The sequence below is a fragment of the Onychostoma macrolepis genome, chromosome 19, assembly GCF_012432095.1.
Source record: "Onychostoma macrolepis isolate SWU-2019 chromosome 19, ASM1243209v1, whole genome shotgun sequence".
Taxonomy (NCBI): domain Eukaryota; kingdom Metazoa; phylum Chordata; class Actinopteri; order Cypriniformes; family Cyprinidae; genus Onychostoma; species Onychostoma macrolepis.
This window is the reverse complement of record NC_081173.1, coordinates 29598556-29624476: the sequence shown is the minus strand read 5'-3', so window position 1 is coordinate 29624476 and position 25921 is coordinate 29598556. Positions and strand designations below refer to the sequence as shown.

At 35.0% G+C, this 25921-nt stretch overlaps 1 protein-coding gene across 1 annotated transcript; it reads right to left on the bottom strand.

Moving 5' to 3' along the window:
- Nucleotides 1–897: 897 nt before the first annotated feature.
- sh3bp5a (SH3-domain binding protein 5a (BTK-associated)) lies at nt 898–25690 on the bottom strand. Its single transcript, XM_058754729.1, has 9 exons — nt 25364–25690; nt 23968–24030; nt 18249–18377; nt 8175–8339; nt 7914–8044; nt 6823–6865; nt 5636–5855; nt 4017–4367; nt 898–2887 (listed from the first exon to the last, which is right to left on the bottom strand). The coding sequence occupies exons 1-9, from the start codon at nt 25442–25444 to the stop codon at nt 2700–2702; spliced, it is 1371 nt and encodes a 456-aa protein (XP_058610712.1). The 5' UTR covers nt 25445–25690; the 3' UTR covers nt 898–2699.
- Between the last annotated feature and the right edge of the window lie 231 nt (nt 25691–25921).

The following is a 25921-nucleotide window of genomic DNA, read 5'->3' as shown; positions in this document are numbered from 1 at the left end:
GAATTCTGGGATTTTTGCACTGATTTTGCCATGAGGCCCCTCAAAATCACATTCAGTGGGGCGTGGTCGGGCCCTCCAGCAAACATCGTTCTGGGCCCCTCTCAACCGCTAGGCTCTCAACCTCTCCACCATCTCTTGACCAGATTACAGTAAAGCCTGCCTCATCCAAAAATATGAATGGTTTTCATCAGCTTCCAGCTCTATCACCCTCTAAAAAGGCATTTACAGTATTGTAGGAAAAACAAATACTGATAACAATTATATAGATATATATAATATATGATTTTTTTTCTCTCCCAACAACAGGCATCTTGAAACGGATCATACCTGAACATACTCAGTCCTCAGTTGCTTCACTTTCATTATCTAAACATGTCATGTTCATAATTTTCCATAAAAAAAACTATGCTTGAAGAGTAATGCAACAGTTACGTAGCATTTTGAGCAGTTGTATCAATTGAGAGTTAGATCATTGTAATGAAATGAATAAACACTCAATTCAGATGTAATGTGGGAGTTGCATTTTGAAATAGGAATACTTTGATGTTAAGTTGTGTCATTTTGAGCCAGTGATTTTAGTTCTATGAACAAAACATCTTTGGCTCGTGTATTGTATCCAAGCATTTGGAAAAAGTGTTAAGTGTTTTGAAAAATGCCTTTTGCATTTTGATCATCAGTTATGAATTATGTGTCTAGAGTTTTGAAAAATGACATGAAGGTTCTGTTATTAGTGCAAAAATGATTGTAAAAAACCGTAACAGTGTTGGTGATTACCAAAATCTTTTTCTTTTTTTTTTGTCTTCCTGCAATAATGAAGGCAGTCAGTATTAATCTAAAATGTGCTTTGCTGACACTCTGTGGTGGAAATTTTTATCACAAAGAAGACATGACAGTGGAGTCTGGTATGGTTATATTTGTTGAATCCAGCCGTACACTGAAATTATTGTATTATTACTGTTTTGCATGGCATTATTTTGAAATATTAGTGTAAATCTGAGAATCACATCTCAATACAAAACCCCATAGATGCATGGTTCCCACAGACTGGCAACAGTTGTAAAAGCTGAGGGGATCTTGTGGTCCCAATAAGTCCATTTTCATTTGGTCATAATTATGTTTTGGTAAAAGATTGACAATTTGGGGCTATAGCCTTAACCTATTTAAATCCCCTTTCCATGTAAACTGGCTTGGAGTTAATTCATAAAAAATATACTATGCTTAAGTGGAAGATTTCTGCCACCTGGTGGAAAACAAGCACTTTTCAAATGAAAATGATATGAGATCACTGCTATAACCAGTAGATGGCAGCAGAGAATCACTCAGTAGCTATTATGTTTCCATCACTCCGTTTTTATGCATATTTTTAAGTATTGCATCAGAAACGATTGATGTAAATGCCAAATTTCGAAAATAAATAAATAAATCCCTTAATTCACCAAAAAGTTTTTAGGCTGGCTCGAGGTGGTTTTTGATTGTGTGAAAAAGGATTAACATGAATAATGGGGTATGGAACACATTTGGCGAATAAATGCCTCATTGCACATCAAAAAGTCATCTTTATAACATTAAAAAACATGTTAAATGTTGATTGACTTTATGACTTACAATGAAAGAAAAAAAAAAGGCTAACCAATACTTGTTTGTTCACTTGGTTATTGCTGTCTTCATTTGAATGCATTGTTTTTAATTTTCCCTTAGTCTTTTTCTTTCCTGCGCCCCAGAATGTTTTCCTCTTCTATTCATTTTTGTCAGGGTTTATACGTACTCACTCGATAATAAAATACATTTTTGAACTCATTTATAATGCTAGACAGAAGTTAAATAAAATGTTTCCTTTCATTGTTTTTTGACAAATAAGCTTTTGGTTATTTATAACAATTTATTAAAGATTATTGACAAAAATCAAACGTAATTGTCAAAACTTTTTCTGTTCCATGAAAGTGTCATATGGGTGAATTATTTCTTTAAGTTTGAGACTGAGGCCTTGTTTATGAGGTCTGGTGAGATCTCAAGACCAAGATTACAAGATCAAGACCATGTTTTGTAATAAAGACGTCTTACTGTGTGAAAACATAACAGTGGAAAGAGACTCTTGCTGTGGGCATCTGTTTATTACACAAATAAGTAATAACTTTGTGGCATGAAAACACATCGGTAACATCATGATAACGAGCTAAACATTGAGTATAAATATATAGCTTTGAACTACACGAGTCCCTCTTTGCATTATGACCTGTGGAGTGGAAAACATAGATTAAGATGAGAGGAAATTCATCGCACAAACGCCGACAGAGTGAAAAACAAGTGCTGGCATCACACTGGCCGATTTTCAGAGGCAAGCTACATCAGTCGTTGGAGAATCAGGTGGTTTCTAATTCACCAAAATCGAGTCAGTTTTGAATCAGCTAGTGAGATGCAAAGGCAAAGGACAGAAAACACAAACACATTTGATGAAGACATGAAGAACATCCACTCAGTGATGATGAAAAGTTCAATAGTTCTCGTCACTTCATAGCTGATGTCTGCATGACAATTCTAATACTTCATGGTTTTTCTGGGTTCAAACCAGTCTGAGATGAGCTCTCCGTAACACTGAGATGATAATAGTTTCACAATGGTTCCTTTGACGCGTCACACTGTCGTCTCGGATACGGGCCCTGTGCTGAAGGTTTGCTTGGAGCAAGTGGTGCTTTCTGAGTTTAAACACTGTTGAGAAGCAGCACTGCTGCTGTGTTTGAGGTCACAGTAAATGGATGAGCGTCTGTGTCGTTGTCGTCTGCGGCTTGGAGAGATAAACTGCGCAGGCTCTTCTCCAGGCGTGAGCTTTTCTGACTGCTGATGTTATTTGATGGTTCAGGTTTAACTTCTGCTCCTTCTGCCCTCTCACCTGTTAGAGAACACAAAGAACTGATGAGAATCTATTGCTTATTCAAAACAAAAGTAGGGCAAAACAAATGTTCAAATTGTGTGTTTTGCATTTGAATTTTTCTGGATTCCAATTTAATGGTTTTATCAAATTTAAAAGCATGTCTAATCAATTGAATTTATAAATAACAATTTTCTAATTCAATAAAATTTGGACATGAAATGTGTTTTGTGTGTGTGTGTGTGTGTGTGTGCGTGTGTCCATTTTAATTTTTCTGGATTCTGGATTTCTTTATGATTTAACACAAATTTAACATCAAAAACAGTGGTAATCATATGAAGACATAAAGCTTTAAAAATGTAATTAATTCTTAAAATGTATTAAAAATGATTACACACAGTTTTTGTGGCATAATGTTGATTACCACAAAAACAAAACAAAAAAAAGGTTATGGAGCACCTCTAGTAGAAATGAATGGGACTAATTATAGTATAAGTATAATTTTATTAAACATTTGTGTATTAATTACATATACCTTTAGAAAAAAAAACGACATTTACGAGTACATTTTATTACTATTTTATAATTTATGGCCATGTTGTTTAAGTATCATTATACTATTATAGTTTTTATTAATATTTTGAATTAATTTAATTTTCATATTTTATGTTTTCCATTTTAATTATTTCATTTTAATTAAAGTTTTGTTGTGTTTTTGTCATTTTTAGTTTTTATATGCTAATATACTTTTTGTTCATTTTAAAAGTATTCATTTTTAATTATTAATTTTTATTTCACTTTCAGATATTTTAGTACTTTAGCTTTAAAGGAAAACTACAAATGTTGCATAATTAATATAAGTAAAACATTTTGTCTTATTTTTACATTTTACGTTTATTTAGTTTTAGTTTAATTAGCTATACTATCTCGGGTTTACAGATCAGCTCCAATTACTACCACTGTAAATTAATTTTTGTGGAAAATCAACATTATGCCACAAATTGTGTCAACTGATCTTAAATTGAATCAAGAACATTTCTTTAAAACTCAGAAGATAGGAGTAAAATGAAGTAAAAAAAAAAATTGCTAGTTGGCCTGTAAATTTATTACTCCATACAGTTCTCCCAGTTCAAGGTCTTTTGTCTCTCACCTCTTTCCTGTTCACAGTCGGGTGACGAGGCCCCGCTGCACTCACTACGAGGGCCCAACACCGGAGACACCTGCTCAAAACCCTCCAGAGATCCTGAGCCCGGCAGCTGGAGCAGGTCAGGACAGACAGAGAGGGACAGCGGGGACGAGGAGGAAGAGGAAGAGGAAGGGTACGGGCAGGAGGAAGAGAGCAGAGGATATGAGGAGGAGGAGGAGGAGGAGGAAGAGGAGGTGTATGGACAGGGCAGGTCGAGAGGAGCAGACGTGGAGCTCATGCTGCAGGTGGACTGGGTCTCAGGATCATCCTCTGATGGTGAGCCGTTACAGCTGTCCTCGAAAGTCACAGACATCACTGTACAACAAACACAGAATGCATTTAGTCTGCAACTTTATACTGTTGAATGGAGAATAGAAACAATTCCTGTTGAAGACAGGTCAAGTCAAATCACATTCATTTCTATAGAGCTTTAAACAGATGTTGTTTCAAAGCAGCTTCACAGTAATAAACAAGAGAGTAACAGAATCAATGATGCAATCTTCCTTAAATATGAGACAAATTTAAATTCTGCTGTAAAGCAGCAAAATACAGCAGTTTTATTATTCAGCTCAATTTAAGTGTTGTTCAGATTCAGTTCATTAACTGTGTAAAGCTGAACAATCATGAAATGAGTTCAGTATTAAAAAATATTGGTAGAATATTTTAACATTCAATATTCTTGAAATATAAATAAAGAATTCATTAATTTATTCTCAAAATTATCCAAAAATTACTGTAATACAATGTTTTGTATACTATAATTAAAATATGATTTAATTCAGATTACAGTAATAAATTGAATGAGGTTACAGTAAAAGTTGAAACAAATTCTTATTTGTCATGAAACTAATCATTCACAATGCAAAAAATCTTAATGGTTTAAAACTAGCCTTCATTTTCTTTAGATAAATATTAAAAAATATAATTATGTATTATTATAAATAGAAATACATTTTATATATAAATAATGTAGAATGTTATATTATAAATATTTTATAATATATGAAATATAAATATAATATTTATCATACAAAATATTTTTTTAATGTAGAAAATTTAATTTACTTTCTTTGATTTTGGGAACATGAACATGAAGCTGATAATGTTTTGCTTTTAACTCAAAGTAAAATAACAGAATCTGTGATGCAAATTTGATCAAATATTAGACTAATTCAAATTATTCTTTTAAAGTAGTTTCATAATTCAGCTCAAGTGAGATTTGGTTAAATAACAGTGTAAAGTTAATCAATTATTAAAAACAAGTTCATATCATTTATAGTACTGAATATTAATTGTCTTTCAAAACAATGATTTAATACATACAGTGGCCCTGAAGAAATAAGCAAAACATTTCACAAATAGAATTGTGCTAGGTTTAATATGGTAAAATATGATATTTTGTTACCTGATGCATTAAAATTCATACATTCATAAAGTTCATAATCACTTTGTGCCATTGTATTAGCTTAAAGGTTGTTTATACCCGTCTAAAACAGGCACAGTTGAAGCTAAATCAAACTGAGAGACTTTCACTCTGAATTACAATCAAATCTGTCTTGGCCTTAATGTGTGATCTCACTTACTCGATATGCCGTCAGACTCCATTTTGAAGTTGGCGATGTCATCGGTGGTGGTCCCGTCATCTTCAGCCCCCACCCCTCGGCCCCGGGGCCCCATGGCAGACAGTCGGCGCCGTGCGTGGATCTCATCTGAGATGGTCTCCAGGTTACGAAGGGCGGTCCGATACTCAGCTTTGGCCTGGGTGAGTTTAGCCTGACGCTCGTCAACCCGTCGCTTCAGTTGCTGTGTGGGAGGACAAGGAGAAGTGGAAAACAGGTCACAAACAATTATTATCAAAATCAGATCAAATCCACATGTTAGTTTGTGTTTCTAAAAAGAATATTCATGCATTACTAAAACATGCAAAAACTCATATTTCATCCTGAAATTAGAAGAAAAAAAATGTATTTTGACTAGAGAAAATAAAGATTTTTAACAATGTGACATTATTTTTGACAAATTAAGACAAATTTCTCCCAAAATTCTCCTTATTGTAATGAGCCTGAATATTTTATTTGTTTGTTTTTTGTAATTTCCATTACATTTGCTTGTAATTACCGATTTTTAATGGTGTTTCTCCTGAGATTCTCATTATTGTATAACGTGGTATTTTTAAATAAAATATAAAATACATTAAAACATAATAATAATAATAAAATATTTTTAATATACTTAAATATACTATTTAAATATTTGTAAAATATTATTTTTAATTATATTTACACTTAATACAAATACAAAAATAATACAAAAATGACTTATTACAAACTGTATGTAATGTGTCTGGATGGTTTATTTATTTAGTAATTTCCATTATTTTAAAGGTGATTATCATTACTGTATTATGTACCGTATTTTTATTTTCTAAAATATATTAAAACATTATTTATTTTTTCAAATATATTAAAACATATTTTAAAAATATTTCTAAAATATTAATTTATATTTACGTTTAATTGAAGTATTTTAAAAAGTAATAAAAAATACTGTTATACAATGATTCATAAACATCAACATAAATTCAGTACAACAAATACTACAATAACGCATAAATCATTGCAATTGAACTAAATTCAGATTATATAATATATTATTTTATCTTAATGGTTTTAAAACTAGCCTTAATTTTCTTCAGATAAAATATTTATTTGATTTTGGGATGAAACATTCTTGAAATATTTTTTTTTTTGCAAAATAAAAACTGGCGTACCTCGAGCTGTAGATAATACTTCGCCTTTAATTCAAAGTACGGCCTGCAGAGGGAGAGAAAGAGAAAGATTAGAGCAGAGTGAGTGTCAGAGCCGGTTTCCATGGCAACAGCAGGGCCAGCACATTCCAGCAGCAGCACATCTGGAACCCATTAGAAACACATCACACTGAACCACACTTCCATCCACAACCCATCGACACACAGCAGAGCAGAGGCCCGCGGAGGGGCCAACAAAACACTTGACTCTCATTTCCATCAGAGAGGAAACATTCTGTGGCTTTTCTGAAGAAAAATCATTTTATTCCCAAATATTAACATGTTTGAAGTGAGTTCTGATGATGCAAACCCTGCAGAACATGTGCATACAGAACTTGTTCCAGCAAGATTTTAGGGAGTCTTCGCTTTATGTCCATTACAGCATGATTTATATGCATGATCATTATGTAAACACCTCAGACACTTTGAGGTTTGCCCATTATGTCATCGTATTTGGTGTGTGGAGTTTTAAAATGTTTTGTAACTGTTTTGACATCAAGAAAGAGTGAAACATATAATTTAATTTTAAATACACTACTGTTCAAAGGTTTGGGGTTGGTAAGATTTTTAATGTTTTGAAAGAAGTCTCTTCTGCTCACCAAGGCTGCATTTATTTGATCAAAAATACATAAAAAATTGTGAAATATTATTACTATTTCAAATAACTGTTTTCTATGTGAATATCTGTTAAAATGTCATTTATTCCTGTGATCAAAGCTGAATTTTCAGCATCATTACTCCGGTCTTCAGTGTCACATGATCCTTCAGAAATCATTCTAATATGCTGATTTGCTTCTCAAGAAACATTTCTGATTATTATCAGCAATGAAAACAGTTGTGCTGCTTTTTTTTCTTAAAACAATTTCGAAGAACAGCATTTATTTGAAATAGAAATCTTCTGTAACATTATAAATGACTTTACTGTCACTTTTAATCAATTTTATGCATCCTTTCTGAATATAAATATTAATTTCTTTAAAAAAATAATAATACTGATCTCAAACTTTTGAGCAGTAGTGCATGTATATCAAAAACACTGACTTATGTCTTCTGACCTGGACTTGTTGATGGTGCGTTTGAGTTTTTTCTCCAGTTGTCTCATGTGGCTGATGGCGGCATTGTATTTGGCCGCTGTTTCTCTGTGCTCGATTTCACTGCGTGTCCGGCATTGCTCCGCCTCCATCACCTGGAACAGCCAATCAGAGCAATCCAGAGACAATTAACTGCATAGCAAAATACACAAAAGAACAGTGGTCTACAGCTAAAGGACTGTATGGCTTATGGTTTTCTGAGTTGTGTTGTGTTGTGTCTCTCACCCTCTGGGTGGCGTGGTTGAGCATTTCCTGCCAGGCCGAGTCAAACTGCCGGCTGTCTTCCTCCAGCAGACGCTCCTCGGCCAGGGCGATGGTTTCCTTTGCGGCCCGGAGGATCTCGATGGCCCGCTGATACTCCTGCGTGGCTCTCTGAGCTTCAACCTGAGCCTGGAAGACAAAAACTTCAGAGATTGAGGATGCTTTCACAGTTTTGGTGAAGAACGAGCTGTTTGCTTTCCAAACTTCATAAAGCAACCCTGCAGACTAATACATGATGCATGTCTCAGCAGAAACTGCCTTCAGTGTGCAGCTCATATTCTTCAACTCTTGTAATGCATTGATGACAGTTGCAAGCGAGCACATGTTAAGACGTTACATAAGTGATGATGACGCTTCCTTAGTGTTGCCAGGATACAGTAGTAAACAGCTGCTGTCAATAATTACTCATTTGCTCATATTAATGATGCAAATTTACCACATAAAAGTGCCATGCACTACAATGTGAGAAGTTCTGCTGGGAAGTTTCTACCCATGAAGAAAGAATGAGTGTTATTTAAGTGACGTTATATTTCTCAGCCATATGACTAAAATTGGTAAAAAAAAATTAATGAAAACTAAAAATCATTAAAAAAAAAAAAAAACATTTCATTACTTAAAAAAAAAAAAAAAAAACATTAACTGAATTAAAATAACATAAAAAGTAATCTTGCTTTATTTCAGCTAGTTGCAAAGGCATCATTTCTCAAGTACTAAAATAACTAAAACGGATATAAAAATTAATAAGAACTATACAGACAAAAAATACTAATAAAATAAATAAACTACTAAAATACTAATAAAAATAAAAACCACAAAATTAATTAAAAAAATTAGTAAAAATAACAACTAATTTACAATATTAATAAAACTTAATAAAACTAACTAATTGGACCTTATTTTGTTTTCTTTTAATTTCCCTCAATGAAGCATTAGTGTTGCTGATGCAGAATGTTTTTGGTTACTTAAAATAAAATAATTATTAAGTTAAATAAAATATATTAAAAACTTAATTTATTGGAAAACTAAAATAACTCAGAAAAAAAATAAATAAAAATAAAACATTTAAAAATAAATAAATAAAAACTACTAAAAATTACAAAAACAACAAAATTACTAGAATTTTGACTAAAATTAAAATAAAAATGGAAAATATAAAAAAAGCAAATTCAAAATTTCATAAAAACTATAATGATACTAAAATAACACCACAGTGATGTCACATTCCTGTCTCGTCTGAGACTGAAACGACATTAAATCCTGTGATTCCTATCAATGCTGACAGATTAGCCAGATTAGCTTTAGCTGCTCAGCTTTAATTGGTCATGTGACCGCTGCGGTCTCTGTCTGTCTGTGGGACGAGCTTCTCATTTAGAGACGATCCCTCTTACATTATTCAAATCTATATTCTGCTAAGGAATTCATAAAGAAAGCTTGGACAAGAGGCTACTGTATATTTCATAAAGCTCAGTCTCACCCCACTGTATCACTCACTTCATGAGGTATTTCTTATTTATATCCTCTAAACCATGGGTCACCAGACATGGTCCTGGACGGCCGGTGTGCTGCAGAGTTTAGCTCCAACCCTAATCAAACACACCTCAAGCAGCTAATCAATGTCTTACTAGGTATACTTGAAACTTCCAGGGAGGTGTGTTGAGGCAAGTTGGAGCTAAACTCTGCAGGACACAGGCCCTCCAGGATCAAGTTTGGTGACCCCTGCTCTAAACCAACAAACTCAGCAGCCTTCAGATTTTGAAGGAATGTTTAAGGTTCAGTGCAAGTCAATCACAGATGCTGTCTATAGAGTTAAGCACAAAACAATTTAAACTCAGATTATCAAACCAAACAAGAACTCTGTTTATAGTAAAGAACTTAAAATATTATTTAAAAGCAGCTTGTGCTTTTCTTTAGCACTTGTAAATCTGTAAATTCAGTTGCACATATATTATCAATGTATTATTTGAGCTGTGAAGCTGTTTCCAAAATATCTAAACTTTCCCAAATCAAGATACATTAACTTGAGTAGCAAAAAGACTTCTTAAGTTGTGTTTTCCAAAAAAAAACAAAAAAACAATTAAGTGAGTTTATGCTTAAGAAAAAATCTCCCAGTGGGGTCAGAAAAATATGTTGTGTTCACTTATTAAGTTTATTTTTTGACCCTATTGGCATTTCTTTTTCTTGTTTTAAGCTTAATTTTAATATATTTTTTCAGAAAACAAAACAATATTTCACGTCATTTTGCTTGCATCTTAATTTGAGAATGTTCAGATATTTGAACTGAAACAAGGCAAACAATATTAAATTGCAGTTAATTTCTTGTATCCTTGCTTATATCATGCAAATGTTTACCAGCTTTACCGTCATGACAGGAGATTGACAAAATGGATAACTTTACAAGAACAAAATTACTTTAAAGTGATATTATCATACTAGTTTCTTATTAACTTGTATATGTCTTTTTCTGTATTTTTTGCATGCTTTCTCTATGTGTGTCACAGTCCACTGAAAATCAGAGCAGAGTCAGTGGCTCGGTCAGTGCTGTTTTTGCACTGGCCTGATTATGGACTCACAGTCCTCAGCTGAAGTGTAAAGTGGAGTGTACAGGTGGAGAGAGCTGTAGAGAGAGATGTAGTGCACTTCTGCAGACGGATGACTCACACACTCAGACATCACGACGCACCGCTGAGATGAAGGGCACACTTGGTTTCCCTGAGTTCATGAGTGTGTTAGCTAATGCGTCACGTCAAACATGTCCAGAACTGACCTTTCTGAGCATTGTTCAGAACTGACCATTCAACATGATGAAACAATGCATGTATACTGCAGTAAACAAAAGCTGCATTTAGCCCACTGCCAACGCAAGGATGTGATGGCATGTCTGCGTGGGCACAACGCTGAACCCTTAGCTCTGAATAGCTAGTAATAGACTCATACATTACAAGTTGCAAAGTTTTTAATTTCAGCAATTTTCTTTAAGTCTCATTTGTTTTCATTAAACTGTATTATATTATATTTGTACACTACCTTATAAAAGTTTGGGGTCGGTAAGATTTTTTAAGGCTGCATTGGTCCCACTTTATATTAGGTGGCCTTAACTACAATGTACTTACATTTAAATTAATCATTTGATACAATGCACTTATTGTGTACATACATGTTTTAACATTGTACTTATATTTTTAAAAATACCTATATGTAGTTACATCTGTAATTTCTCTAATTACATTTATAATTACACTGTTGATCCACCCCTTACACCTTAACCCACCCTTAAACCTACCCATACCACCAAACCTGTCCCTAACCTCACCTGTATCACACCTCAATAGCAGCAAAAGTGTTTTGCAATAGAATACAATGCAATACATTGTACTTATTTTTTTGATGCAAGTACATAGTAGTTAAGGCCACCTAATATAAAGTGTGACCGCTGCATTTATTTGATTAAAAATACAGTGTAATAATATTTCACAATATTACTGTTTAATTTAAAATAACCATTTTCTATGTAAATACATTTAAAAATTTAATTTATTCCTGTGATCAAATCTGTATTTTCAGCATCATTACTCCAGTCTTCAGTGTCACATGATCCTTCAGAAATCATTCTAATATACTGATTTGCCGCTCAAGAAACATTTCTGATTATTATCAGTGTTGAAAACAGTTGTGCTGCTTCATATTTTGGTGGAAACTGTGATGCATTTTTTGATGAATAGAAAGTTCAAAAGAAGAGCATTTATTTGAAACAGAATATAATATTAACATTAGGAATGTCTTTACTGTCACTTTTGATCAGTGCATCCTTGCTGAATATGAGTGTTAATATCTGAGTATTCATTTATTTCAAAAACAAAAATCATATTGACTATAAACTTTTAAATGGTTGTGAATATTATATTCTTTATATCAGCCAATCTGAAAACTGCTCTATAAATATTGGCTATTAAAAAAAAAAAAAAAAGGCTCAACCAGCAGCAAGTTGTGATCATCATGCATTGCATGACCACAGAATAACACAGAACAGCATCCTACACTACAGATAATGAGAGATGATGCATTTCTCCTCATATGTCAACCAGTCATTGTGTGTCACTTATAATAGTGTGGTTTGAGTGAGCTGCTCCATCACAAAGAGCTACAGTGTGTGTCCGGCAGGGTCACAATCACTGTTGCTGTTATGTAACTCATGATAACCTGCGTGCCTAAAGACCTTAAAGATCATATGCGACCCACTGAGGGATTCTGTTTTTTAATGTTTTTGTAAGTCTCTTCTGCTCACCAAGGCTGCATTTATTTGTTAAAAAATACAGTAAAATCAGTTATATTTTGAAATATTATTACATTTTCAAATAACCATTTTATATTTGAATATATGTTAAAATATAATTTATTCCTGTGATGCTCAGCTGAATTTTCAGCATCATTACTCCAGTCTTCAGTGTCACATGATCCTTCAGAAATCATTCTAATATACTGATTTGCTGCTCAAGAAACATTTCTGATTATTATCAGTGTTGAAAACAGTTGGACTGCTTCATATTTGTGAAAACGGTGATACATTTGATTTTTTCAGGATTCTTTGATGAATAGAAAGTTTTGGGTGGTTGCGGGGTGTTGGTTTCTAGGGCTTTCTGGGTGGTTGCTAGGTGTTTTCTTCCTGTTTGTTCTGAAAAGATGCGCAAATGTGCATCTGTGGGATTTTGTTTTCATGTTTTTATCACCGTTTCTGATGGCTACTATTTTGTTAGTACATATTTATTGAGATCAAGCAGCTTCATTTTAGTTTAACTATTTTAAATGATCATGTGTCTGCTTAAGTCACAGTTTCTTAGCTGACACAAGCCTTTAGACACTTTCACTCACAGGGTCAAGGTGAGGTGAAGCTGAGCTCTGTAAACACTGTAATGAAGGATTAGAGTTACGTCAGGGAAGATTCTCACTTGCCGTGGAGATTTTAAGGTCAAAATTACACACTCTCCTTCATCCGTCTGTCTGTTCACACACACTTGTTAAGTTCTCGGTGTCTGGACTGAGGAGAGGACAGAAATGCACTGTCTTGTTTTATTCAGTTTCTCATATTGTCGATTTTTCCTCCTGTTATAATGTTTTTGACAGGCAGCACAAGCATCTGAATTTTTTTTCTGCTTTGCTGACCTATTTCTTTCCCGAACTCGGTCAGACACGAGGGCGATGGGTTTTTCATGAGCGCCATTCGCTGAAATTATGTTGAATTAACATTTAATGAGCTCAGCAGCAGCATCTGAAGATGCAGAATCATCTCTGCACACCCTTAACTCTGTCTGACCTACTAAAAACCATGACCCACTTCTTCAACTACCAAAGCAAGTTCATTCACCAGAAGAAACGGAGACTAGCCACTCTACTGACATAATAACTCTCCTTTAAATGCAGGAAACTTCCCCGTGTTTTTATTAGCATCCGCTAAAATGTAGAAGTACATTTATTTAACTGTCTCTAAATAATCTACACACTTCCTCTTGTCTGATGATCACACTGGACGGTTGATTATTTAGTGTTTTTTTATGACCTTCCTCTCCTTCATGCATATATGACACATATGAAGAACTTTAATGCACAAGCCACAGCGTAAATCTCCCAGCATCCATTACAAACCAGAGGAATTCCACAACCTCATCCAAAATGAGACAAAGACGGCTGTTTTCCATCTGCTCTAATGGCCTTTGGGTGGAGCAGTGAATAAACAATCCGGCTCTTTCTTCGTAACTCTCCATGATTCATGCAATCCAAGCTCCCTCTCTGTGTTTCTCTGTCCCTGATCACTTTCCTATCATAACAAAATTTGTTTGACAAAAACTAAAATTTTCTTGCTTTTTCTGAAAACTATGGCAAGCCCTGAACTGCAAAACAAAATTGATCAACAAATCAGAAAACATATAAATCGGACAGAACTTGCATCAGTCAGCTGAGCAGCTATGTTTACCTTTTCCAGTTTGAGTTGCACTGTTTACACTTTGGGTTCCTGAAGAAAACAGGAAGTTCAGCATTTCCAGTGTTCTGAAATGGAGCACTAAGTTCACAGAGTATTACACTGTATACTGTTTGCCGACTACAATTTTTTTTGCCCAAAAAAATTGCATGTGATGCAGTATACAACGGTGACCCAACATGCTACATCAGTAGTACACTAGTATCACTAGTGCATATGTTGTCATATGACCTCAATTCAGTTACTATCTCAGATATGACAACTATTATTTATAATTTTTTGTCTAACTTTAAGAAATGTCTAAACTAATTAAGGCTAGATAATATGTATAAAAAAAATAAACTTCTGATTCATTCATTACACTATAAATACAAGGTTAAGTCAAGTGCAATGCATTATATGTTGCAATATTCCCTGTTGTATGCACATGCACATTTTTGAAAATGTAGCTGGTCATTCAGATATTCCATGAATACTATATAGGCCTACTGCATAATGCTTACTGAACAAATAGTATGAATAAAATGATTGGTGTGATAGTAACAATATCAGTGGGTAATATACATTTGTGGGTAAAGCAAATGTTGCATGTTATGTGTGTATCCTATGCATGCATAAAATGTGCATACACACTATACATAATGTATACTGCAGAAATGCATGTTGGCATGCAGTTTTTAAGAGCAGTAAAGAAAGGTGCAAACAAGTTCTTGAATATTTTAATGTCCAGCTGAGAGATGGACTAAAATAGTTCTACATTTGCATATTAGATGATACACCAGCACTTTCAGTGGTTTGATTGGAAACTGGTGTTAATTTTAGCCAGTCGAATGCAGTCTCAGTCTGGATAACATGTGCTGTCTGACCTTGATTTGTCCATGATAATGTGTGTGTGTGTGTGTGTGTGACCTCCGTTCACACACACAGACACACAGACACACGCTGTGAAGGTGTGAGGTCAGCTGACACGTGCTGCAGTCTGTCATTGACGGCTGATGCTGCTGTTCACGTGATACACAGACAGAACACAGACAGATGATGCAGAACAACAGCTGAACGAGAGCTAGCTATCTCTCTGTCTGTCTGTCTATCTATCTATCTATCTATCAGTCTGTCTAGTCAGCTGTAGGTCAGCGGAGGTGTGGTCGTGTGCTGTGCTCTGATTGGCCGTAAAGTGGGTGATGGCACTCTTACTAATAGACATCTGGCAGTGCTGGTCCTGACCGTCTGTCTCATCTACTGACACAGACAAATCATGGTGGTCTTTCAGAGTGATGACAGGACAGTTGCACAAGACCGCCTTCATTTGATTGCCAGCACAGACACACACACACACACACACACATCGATTATCACCTATTTAGTGTAAAAAGCTCAAACCACACAGTAATGCTTGAGGCTTTACACAGATCACACACAGTGATATAATGCATAACAAGATTAACTCAAGCCACTAAATCATATTAGCTAACATGCAGATCGATGTGTGCGCTGTACATATTTACTCCACCTGAATTATTAAGCATCGATGTGACTGATTGTTTTGATAAATCGTTCACAACGTGACCAGAAACATGAATCAAGAAAGTAAAATGAATGCTTACAGATGCCATAGAGATACAACTCCAATGACTTATTATTTCTGACCTGAGTTTGCTTCTGCTTAAATGAATCAGGTTTTACCAGGAGCTTTTAAAAGATTAGCTGACGATGTCTTTTTCCTGCCAGCGTTTTACTCACTCATGACTAATCTCAGATCATTTTGTTTTAATGTGTGTAAAAATAGACTGAGATTATGAGCTTCTGACTGTCTGAAGGCTTCTCACATCTTACTAGTGAGAGTCTGACACTTCAACTGCACATAAATTAGATTATCTAATGCAATTATAGATTTTTTATTTATTTAAATAATGCTTTTATTCAGTAAGGATGTATTCAATTGTTAAACAATTACAGTAAAGACATTTATAATGTTACAAAAATTTATATTTCAAATAAATGTGGTTCTTTTGAACTTTCTATTAATCTGTAAAAATAAAAATAAACTGTATCACAGTTTCCACAAAAATGTTGGGCTGTTTTCAACATTTATATTAACCCGAAATGTTTATTGAGCAGCAAATCAGCATATTAGAATGATTTCTGAAGGCTCATGTGACACTGAAGACTGGAGTAATGATGCTGAAAATTCAGATTTGATCACAGGAATAAATTACATTTCAATAGCTATTCATAGGAAACAGTGATTTTAAATTGTAATAATATTTCAAAATATTTCTGTTTTACTGTATTTTTGATTTAAAAATACAGACATTTCAAAGACATTCTTTCAAAGACATTAAAAAAAAAGTATTTCTGATAAGATTTGTGATCGTAAACACTCCACTTCTGTTGGGTTTTGACGGTGTTATAATTGAGTTAGAGCCAGAAGCTGAGCACTCTCACCAAAGTCACCTCCTGGATATAAAAAGCTCTTTTATGACTGCGTGAGTGAGACATTTGTGTTGATTTATCACTGTCACAAGGTGATAATATAGAGAATTTCATGGCTGAAAGCAACAGGGATCTCAAATCCTTCTTCGCACACAGCAGACGTTCTAAACTGCACACACTTTCACATGACACTAATGACAGATGCTTGTACATATTAAACACTAGATTTATGTTGTAATAATTGTCACAGTGCTAAGGTGTATGTCTTTTAGACACATGAGAAGGACATCATGTTCAGTCGTCTCTCCAGAGCTGTTTCTATCTATGGGAAATGCCTAAGTCTGTTTGCAAACACATTACCCCGCGTCTGTACGCTGGACTACAGGTCGTTCATTACTGAGATCCTGACAGCACAGGCTGGGTTTGGGGGTGGATGGTGATCATGTGACTATGAGAAGTTAAACTGGGGCAAATGTGTTTTTCTTAACAACTGCTCCTATATTTATATTCTTTTGGAACATCATACTTTCTTTGATCATTGAACACTGTAGTACATTAATAATGTAAATATGCTGTTTTACAAAAATTACACAGTTGGTTCATGCAACTTTACAATGTAAAACTGTTTGAAGTTACTTTGCACTGTTTAAATAATGTAGCATTTTTGTTCTCTTTTATCAATTTTAGATGTCTATTTAAGAATAAATCATGATTAGTTCTGGCCAATATAGCAAACACAATTAACCCTTATAATAATAAATATATTTAAGGTCCCACTTTATATTAGGTGGCCTTAACTACAATGTACTTACATTTAAATTAATAATTTGATACAATGCACTTATTGTGTACATACATGTTTTTACATTGCATTTATATTTTTAAAAATACCTGTATGTAGTTACATCTGTAATTAATTTCTGTAATTACATTTATAATTACTCTGTTGACCCATCCCTTACACCTTAACCCACCCTTAAACCTACCCATACCACCAAACCTGTCTCTAACCTTACACATATCCCACCTCAATAGCAGTAAAAGTGTTTTGCAATACAATAAGTACATTGTACTTATTTTTTGATGTAAGTACATAGTTAAGGCCACCTAATATAAAGTGGGACCTTTTTTAATAATAATAATAACAACATTATTTTTTTCCTTAGCCATGAAGTAAAATACATATTATTTGTATGGTGAACATTTTTACTTTGTGACCAAGAAAAAAATATATTATTAAAAACTAAAAATTAAAGTCATTTCCACATAGTTTGCACATAGATTCATTGTGTCTGTGTTAAAATACTTGTACAGTAATATGACGTGAACCAGCTGAGGACCGTCTCAGAGAGTCATAGCCAGTTTTCCACTCTGAACGCCCGCTGAACCCGCTCCTCAGATGTTTCCTGCTGTTCAACAGCTTCTATGTCAACAGCCAAAACTTTATTGCATAATTCTGTGCTTTAGCCTGCTTTCCTGTTGGCATTAGCAAATGACTATATTTCTTAAAGTTTAAAGTGTTTTTTCCTAAGTGTTCATTCTTTAGATGAGAATCCAGAAGATCCAAACCTTGCAAACTTCAGTGTAACATATTGCTATGAACAAACTGAACTGGATGACGGGTTCAAGCTCACCTGACGCGCCGCTCTCCTGGCCTCCCAGTACGGTTTGGAGTCTTCTACGGCTTTACCGATCTTCTTGACCTGCTCGTCCAGCTTGACCGTGGCCTCCACTAGGACGGCACGAAACTTCTGCCGGGAATCCTAAAGAACAGAGACCTTTTTGGGTGAGCAAATCTAAAATCAAATGCACATATGCTCAAGTATATCAAACAAAAGTCTGTTACACTGTATCTCAAAATTCATGGCACAAACCTCACAAATTTGACCAATTCAATGTGTAGTTCTTTAGTTCAAGATGTAGATGAGTTTGTTTCTTCATCATATTTGGAGAAATGTAGCATTCCATTGCTTGTTCACCAGTGGATGCTCTGCAGTGAATGGGTGCCGTCAGAACGAGAGTCCAAACAGCTTATAAAAACATCACAATAATCCACAAGTAATCCACACCTCTCCAGTCCATCAGTTAACATCTTGTGAAGCTTAAAACTGCATGTTTGTAAGAAACAAATATGTTTTAAATAATTGTTTACAGTCCATAATCCACATATTCCCACATATTTGTTTAGAGCTGTTTTGGACTGTTTCTGCTTGTAAACTGTGTTTGATCTGTGCAGATTTCTCTCCTGATTCAGATTTTAGCCAGATGCAATGGTTTGAAGTTAAACATCACCTTAATGATGGATTTGTTTCTTACAAACACGCAGCTTTTCACTTCACAAGATGTTAATTGATGGACTGGACTGGAGTGGTGTGGACTATTATGACTCTCATTCTGACGGCACTCATTCACTGCAGAGGATCCATTGCTGAGCAAGTGACGGAATGCTACATTTCTCCAAATCTGATGAAAAAACAAACTCATCTACATCTTGGATGGACTGAAGGTGAGTAAATTTTCAGCTAGTGTTCATTTTTGGCTGAACTATTACTTTAACACAACTTTGTTTCCTAATGAAGTGTATTCACACTCCTAAAGCCCATTCAGATTAAAAAATTGCATTTTTGTGTGCAATATGCATCAGTGAACAGTGCTGTCAAAGGTCCATGGACGTCATAGTATTGTGATGCATTATGGGTAATATATTTAATTCAACTGTATGAACTACTGAATAAAAGACATTGACAGATGAATTCTTGTCTTTGTGTTGACAGGCGTATTCAAAAGTGAATCACAGTGCATGCAGTCTGTGAAATCTGAATAAATCTCAGTGCATTGAAAGGCTCATCATATCCAGGCAGCGTGAACCACATGCTCAGGAATCTCTCTGAATTATGAGCATCCATCTTTCAGTTTCACAGCAATGAAACGCCTCAATAATCAGCCTTTTGTAGCTCCCTGAAAAGCGCTGCTTCAGCTAACTCAATTCAGCATTTAATACAGTTAAGAAAGAATCCACACCCTGCTTTCTAGACAGAAAACTCCCTCTCACGCTAAAGAAAGCACAACATTTGTTGCATAAGATGAGCAGAGGGCAAGTGCGTGTGTATATGGTGTCCAACTCTGAATGAATCTGTCGTCGGGTGGGTTCGGTCGCTCAAATGACATATTTAAAAACACCGACATCTACATCCTTCCACACAGGACCTCAATGACAAAGAGCACGTCAGAGGGATTTAGACTTCCTCTGACAGAATGACACTTCCTGGTTCATTCTGCTGAATAACCACAGGCCAAATACAGAGAACTGTGGATTAGTATTTTTATAAAACAATCTGACAAGGAACAAATAGTCCTGAATCTGAAATTAAGAGGACTTTAAAAACACTTATGTCCAAATTCTAGGGTTATTGAAACTAAAACTATTGAAACCATTTTTTGTTAATTGAAATGAGGCTGAAATAAAATATAAATATTAGACGAAAAACTAACTAAACCAAAATTATAAATTATTTGAATATAATTGAGATACTGTTATAGTTTTTAATAATATTTTAAATGATTTTATTTTTATATTTTCAGTTGTCATTTTAATTTCAGTAATTTTGTGTTTTTGTCATTTTTATTAGTTTTTTAAACGTCTTTATATTTTTATTCATTTTTATTTCAGTTGTATTTATTTTAGTGCATCAAGTTAAACTACATGAAGATGTGTTACATTGGTAACTAGCTGAAATAAAATAAACTTTAATTTTGTTATTTCAAGTAACAACAAGTTCAGTTTCAATTTTAGTTTTAGTTAACTATAATAACCCTGCTTGACAGCTAAGTAAAATGGGTTTGGTTGAAGCACTTCTAACAAAATTACTAACTGGAAAAAAAAAAAAAAAAAAAAACAAACTATAATAAAATTGAATTAAAACAGAATGACGTGACCCTTCGGCGGCAATGCACACATAGTCCTTCGCTCTGTTCACTTTGTCAGAAATTGTATATATCCTGTTAGTAAATTTTGAACCACTCTTTATTTAGCTCACTATGAGTACCCCAGCAGTCAAGGACAGCCGGAAAAGAGAGCGTGAACAATCGCCAATAAAGAAAAAATTCAAAGATTTTCAACCATCTCCAGAGATGATCCCGACGCTGCTATAGCTAACGGTAATCAAGCTAGCGCTTAAAGAGCAACAAAGTATTCTTGATTCGGTAGAGGCTTCAACTGTAAGAGAAGCGATAGACTCTGTACTGACCGCTGCACTCTGTGATCTACATTTGGATATACAAACGACCAATGATTCTGTAAAAGAGCTAAAAGCAGAAGTTGAAAAGCTAGCCATCGCGGCGAAACAGACATGTGACACGATTCCGTTCAAGCAGCTGCACGTGAGGATAGGAGGACAGTCACAAACTTAAGAAATCAGCTGGAGCAACTCGCTGAAAAAATGACGGGCATTGAAGATAGGAGCAGGAGAAGTAACGTGCGACTGGTGGGGTTGCCGGAGGGGCTGGAAGGCTCCGATACAGCTGGCTTGCTCAGAGGTAATCTTTCCAAGTGGATCCCTTCACAGAAAGGCTGTGACATCGAGATTGACCGGGGCCATCGCATGTATGACGGAAGGAAAAACTCCGATCAGCCGCGTACTCTCATCTTCCGTGTACTAAGGTGGTATGACAAATCGGTGATCCTGAAAGGTGCTCGGCAGGCATATCCGATGAAATATACGCAGGACAATGTTACGCTACTATTTTTTCCCGACTTTAGTCCAGCCACAACTACCAAGAGAAAGAGCTTTAATCCAGTCTCCAGCCCTTCCTCACCTATCCGGCGGTAATTAAACTACGGCACAAAGGTTCAATCACTATGCTTTTGGCTCAGTGGGCCTTTTGGGGACATGTCTTACGTTGAAGTGGACTGGTCACGCATCAGTATTTGTTTCTGTTTATGCAGACCTACACTCTCTGTAATGTGCGGTCTGCTTTGGTTTTTATACACAGTTGTTTGTCGTTTCATTGTTTTTGCTTTTTTTCTATGCCCTTCAACAGACATCAATACTTTTATTTATTCTGATTTTCTTTTAAAAGGACTATGCATCTAGGTGGATTGGTGTCTAGGATACATACTAATGTTTACATGTCACTGGCAGTATGGCACTGGTTTTGTTTCTCTTCACTCAGACAGAATCTTGGCATTGCGAGCACACAATGCATGTTCTGAATATCTTATCATTGAATGTGAATGGCCTAAATTTTCCTATTAAGCGTACCCAGATATTAGAATATTTGCACCGTAAATCTATTTCCTGTGCCCTGATACAAGAGTCTCATTTAAAACAATGCGATGTGGCACGTTTTCAAAACAAGTATTATAAACTGGCAGCCTTCTCTTGTGCTCATAATAAAACTAAGGGGGTGCTTATCTTAGTCAATAGGAAGTTACATTTAGCTATTGAACATACCAGGAATGATGATGAAGGTAGATTTGTTTCCAATATATTACTTGAGCAGATTGATTGTCCCTTAGTGATGGGTGGTGATTTTTTTCTAAAAAGGGTGGAACGTCTGATGGGAGGGCCTTTCAAATTTTGTAACAACACACCCTTATGGCACAACTTTAATTTTTTATGTTGAAATTGGCCATTTGTCTAGCCCTCTTGGTCTACATTGGGCAGAAACACATGCGGTGACTTATATGATAACCAGGGACTCTGCTCACTTCAAGAACTAAGAACTAAGTTTTGTTTACCAGCATCATCATATTTGGTCTTTTTTCAGTTATGTTCTGCTCTCAAGGCCTATGGAGTTCCCTGGGCATCCCCTTTTTCCTCTCATCCTATATGGGATTGGATCGGTTAACAGATTTTGATTTATCGGTCGACTGGGAGAGGGTGTGGTCTAATCTAATCTTAATTTCTAAAAACTTGGCTCATTGTCTTATCCATTTCAAAGTCATCCATTGAGCATGCATAACTCCTTACAAAAGGTTTAAAATGAAACTGAAATCGACCTATAACTGTCATATCTGTAACACTGTATCAGCAGGGACTTTTCTCCACATGTTTTGGGAATGTCCAATTGTTGTCAATCTATGGACTCATGTGAATTCTGTTTTGTCCTTTTTACTACAAATTGAAATTGTTGGTGGTGTGTCTGTTGTTCCCCCCTTCCTGTTGTTTGTTTGAGTGGATGTTGTTTTGTTGATTTGGAAAAATAAAAAGTTGATCTCAAAAAAAAAAAAAAATATATAGTATTATTAAAAAAATAATAAAAATGACAAAGCACAAAGTTAAAATGAAACCAATTAAAATTAAAGCTGAAAATATAAAAATAACAGCTAATTCTAAATATGAATATTAATAGAAAAATATAAACAAATTATAAATATTATAAAAATATGAAAACTATAATAGTATATCAAAAATACTAAATCAACACATTTACATTATGCACTCTACATTAGTTAATGTTAATAAGTGTTTTACAAAATAAGATCTGATAATTACAGATTTATATGGTCACACTTTATTTTAAGGTCCAATTCTCGCTATTAACAAACCATTAACTATGACTTTTGCCTCAATAAACTTCTAATGTGCTGCTTATTAATAGTTAGTAAATTAGTTGTTAGGTTTAGGGTTTAGGGATGTAGAATATAGTCAAGCAGAATATGTGCTTTATAAGTACTAATAAACAGCCAATAGGTTAATAACAGGCATGCTAACAAGCAACTTTAATAGTGAGAATTGGTCCCTATACTAAAATGTTATCATATATATATTTTACAACAATGTAGATATAGATTATCACTGTATTTTGATTATTATTATTGCTGACACTAACAAAAAGTGTCAGTTTTTTTTTTTTGTGTGTGTGTGTTTTGTAGGTAGTGATATTCTGATATGATATCCTCTGAAATACTTTACTTTTCACACCATGGTATTATCATCGACACCATCCATTTACCATGGTAACATCACAGGACTTTTTCTAAGGAAATCAAAAATCAGCTGAAACAAAACATGGAAATGAACGTTTCTGATGCCAATTTAGCAACTGGCAATTACTTCTGTGCGTTCCTCCTCTAGAAGAAAGTTTGGAACGACAAACATTTTCCTAAACTACTGTTTTAGCTGTCGTGGCCTGTGGCATTCAAGGCAGGAATTCCAAACTCGGACAGGAGAGATTTCCTCTGTCTGCTCAACAGATATAAAGCGTGTCAGTCACATGCAAGAAACTTCCTATTGGTCAGTGGTGGAAGGGGGAGGGTCTAAGCGTTTAGACATTTTCCACTTTGGAATTCCGCCTGCAACCATTTTCAGCGAAAACAGTGACACCACAAAGCAAGCATGTGAACCTTACCTCCAGTTCCGTCTCCGATCTGTTGATGTTATCTGTAGACTGATTCAGTTTCTCCAGTTCACCCTGTAGAGGAGATCAAGCGAGGCAGGAGTTAAGATCGCAGTAAGATGTCTCTTGTAATGCCAGCAGGCCGACAACATCTGGAAAGTATTATTCAAGTAACCCAACACTGAGATTAAGCTCATATGTATGCTTTTCCTGCGAAGTTAGCTACACGCTGATGACACACAGATGTTGTTTTCATTACAAGATCATACGTTTATTTTCTTTCATGGGTGGAGGATGAAAAACCAGTTCATCTAGCACAACAAGCACACAGTCCAATACAGAAAAGTTATTCACTTTCAAGAGAAATGCATCATTTAAAATGCATTAAAAGTGTCATTTCTTTTAAGGTAGGCTACTACAAGTGGACATTTGAAGCAAAACATTAGCCTACATAAAAAGAGGCATGATAAAAAATGTGTTATAGTAATAAAAAGTGATTTAATAATAGACACTGTGAAAAAAAAAGAAGTTGAAAATATATCTGGATAAATTAATCTAAATCTTAAATAAATCTTTAATGCTGGGAACACACCACAAGATAATGGGGCTGATTTTGGGCCGATTTCTCCCCTTCCCACAACACACTATAGGAGCAAAACGGTTAAATCTAGGATTTTTGTCCTCGTGTTTGTGGTCTCTCACATTTTGAAGATCTTATAAGATTTTAAAAATCTTTTAGGGTGTACCCAGCATTAAATAAATCTTGCTTGCAATGTCTATAGGCCTATGTCATTGCATTAGAAAATGACTTATAATATATTAGGTCTATATTGTATATATAGCCTACACACTTTTTACGCTTTTAGGTGTTTTCTAGTGAATAAAAGGCATCGTATTAATCTTGCACTTCATAAAAAGGACTTAATTCTGCATGCAGTGCACGTGAACTTAACTGTTTCCTTTACAGAAGAAAATGAGTTCTAAATATGACGTCAAAGTAAACATGATTGTCAACGCTGTTCCTCAATGTAAAAAACAATGAAACAATGTAACAGAAAATAACAGTTGATGTAACTATGGGGTTCCCCTTATCAGGTCAAACAGCAGCTGCTGAACTGTTTGAAAAAAAAAAACAGAACATTATCTGATCGGATTATTAATGCATAAAGCGTTCTGATGAATTTATATGATACGATCTGATCGAGCTTTAATCCAATCAGAGTTTGATGGCTCGGTCTAACTTCGGTTCTGGTTTCGGGAAGGTTAAACGGGACCGAGTTGGATAAAAATCGGAAAAATATAACAACATACATATCCATATATTTTAACACAACGTTCAGTCGGTGTTCGTTCTAATCCGGTTTAAATGGTTTTGTCGATGTGAATTCTGGATTTTGTTGCTCTGTACCTGAATCCTCGGGTCAACCTCCTCTTCTTCCAGGGATTCCGAGTCTTCATCAGATTTGGTATCTTTCTCCGTGTCGTTCATTTCGATAGCAGACGTGATTCGTCTAGGTATTACTGGCCGAACAAAGCGTGCCTCTGTCCGGGATAACGGGCTCAGATGATCCGCGCTCCCTCCATTAGAACATCCAGAAAACGCGTTTAAAAGACAAGCATACGATCTTTCCTCATATCCAAAAGATAGCCTACTTAACCTACCGAGACCCAAACACACACAAAACACCGGCAGACTGGAGAATGAAAAGCGGCTGGAGCTCTGAGATCGGCGGAGATCTTGCCCGCCCCCTCCGGCACAAACACTCGCTATCCTGCACGAGGGTCACTGCAGTTCACATGCACACACTGACACACTGAAGCACTCTTACTATTATCTACATGATAAAACAGTATTTATTCATATTTTGAATTCAGTATTTTCAGCTTTCATTTTAGTTTTAATTTACGTGCAGTAGACAATTTTGAGTTTGGTTTTTAATAACTATTTAGCGTTATTTTTATTTGA

Excerpts from the sequence above, each read along its gene's own strand:
- sh3bp5a (XM_058754729.1), bottom strand. The coding sequence starts at position 25,444 with ATGAACGACACGGAGAAAGATACCAAATCTGATGAAGACTCGGAATCC. Across the intron at positions 8,340-18,248 it reads CCAGGAGAGCGGCGCGTCAG|GCTCAGGTTGAAGCTCAGAG; the intron begins GTGAGCTTGAAC and ends TTTGTCTTCCAG. Across the intron at positions 5,856-6,822 it reads AGTATTATCTACAGCTCGAG|CAACTGAAGCGACGGGTTGA; the intron begins GTACGCCAGTTT and ends CCTCCCACACAG.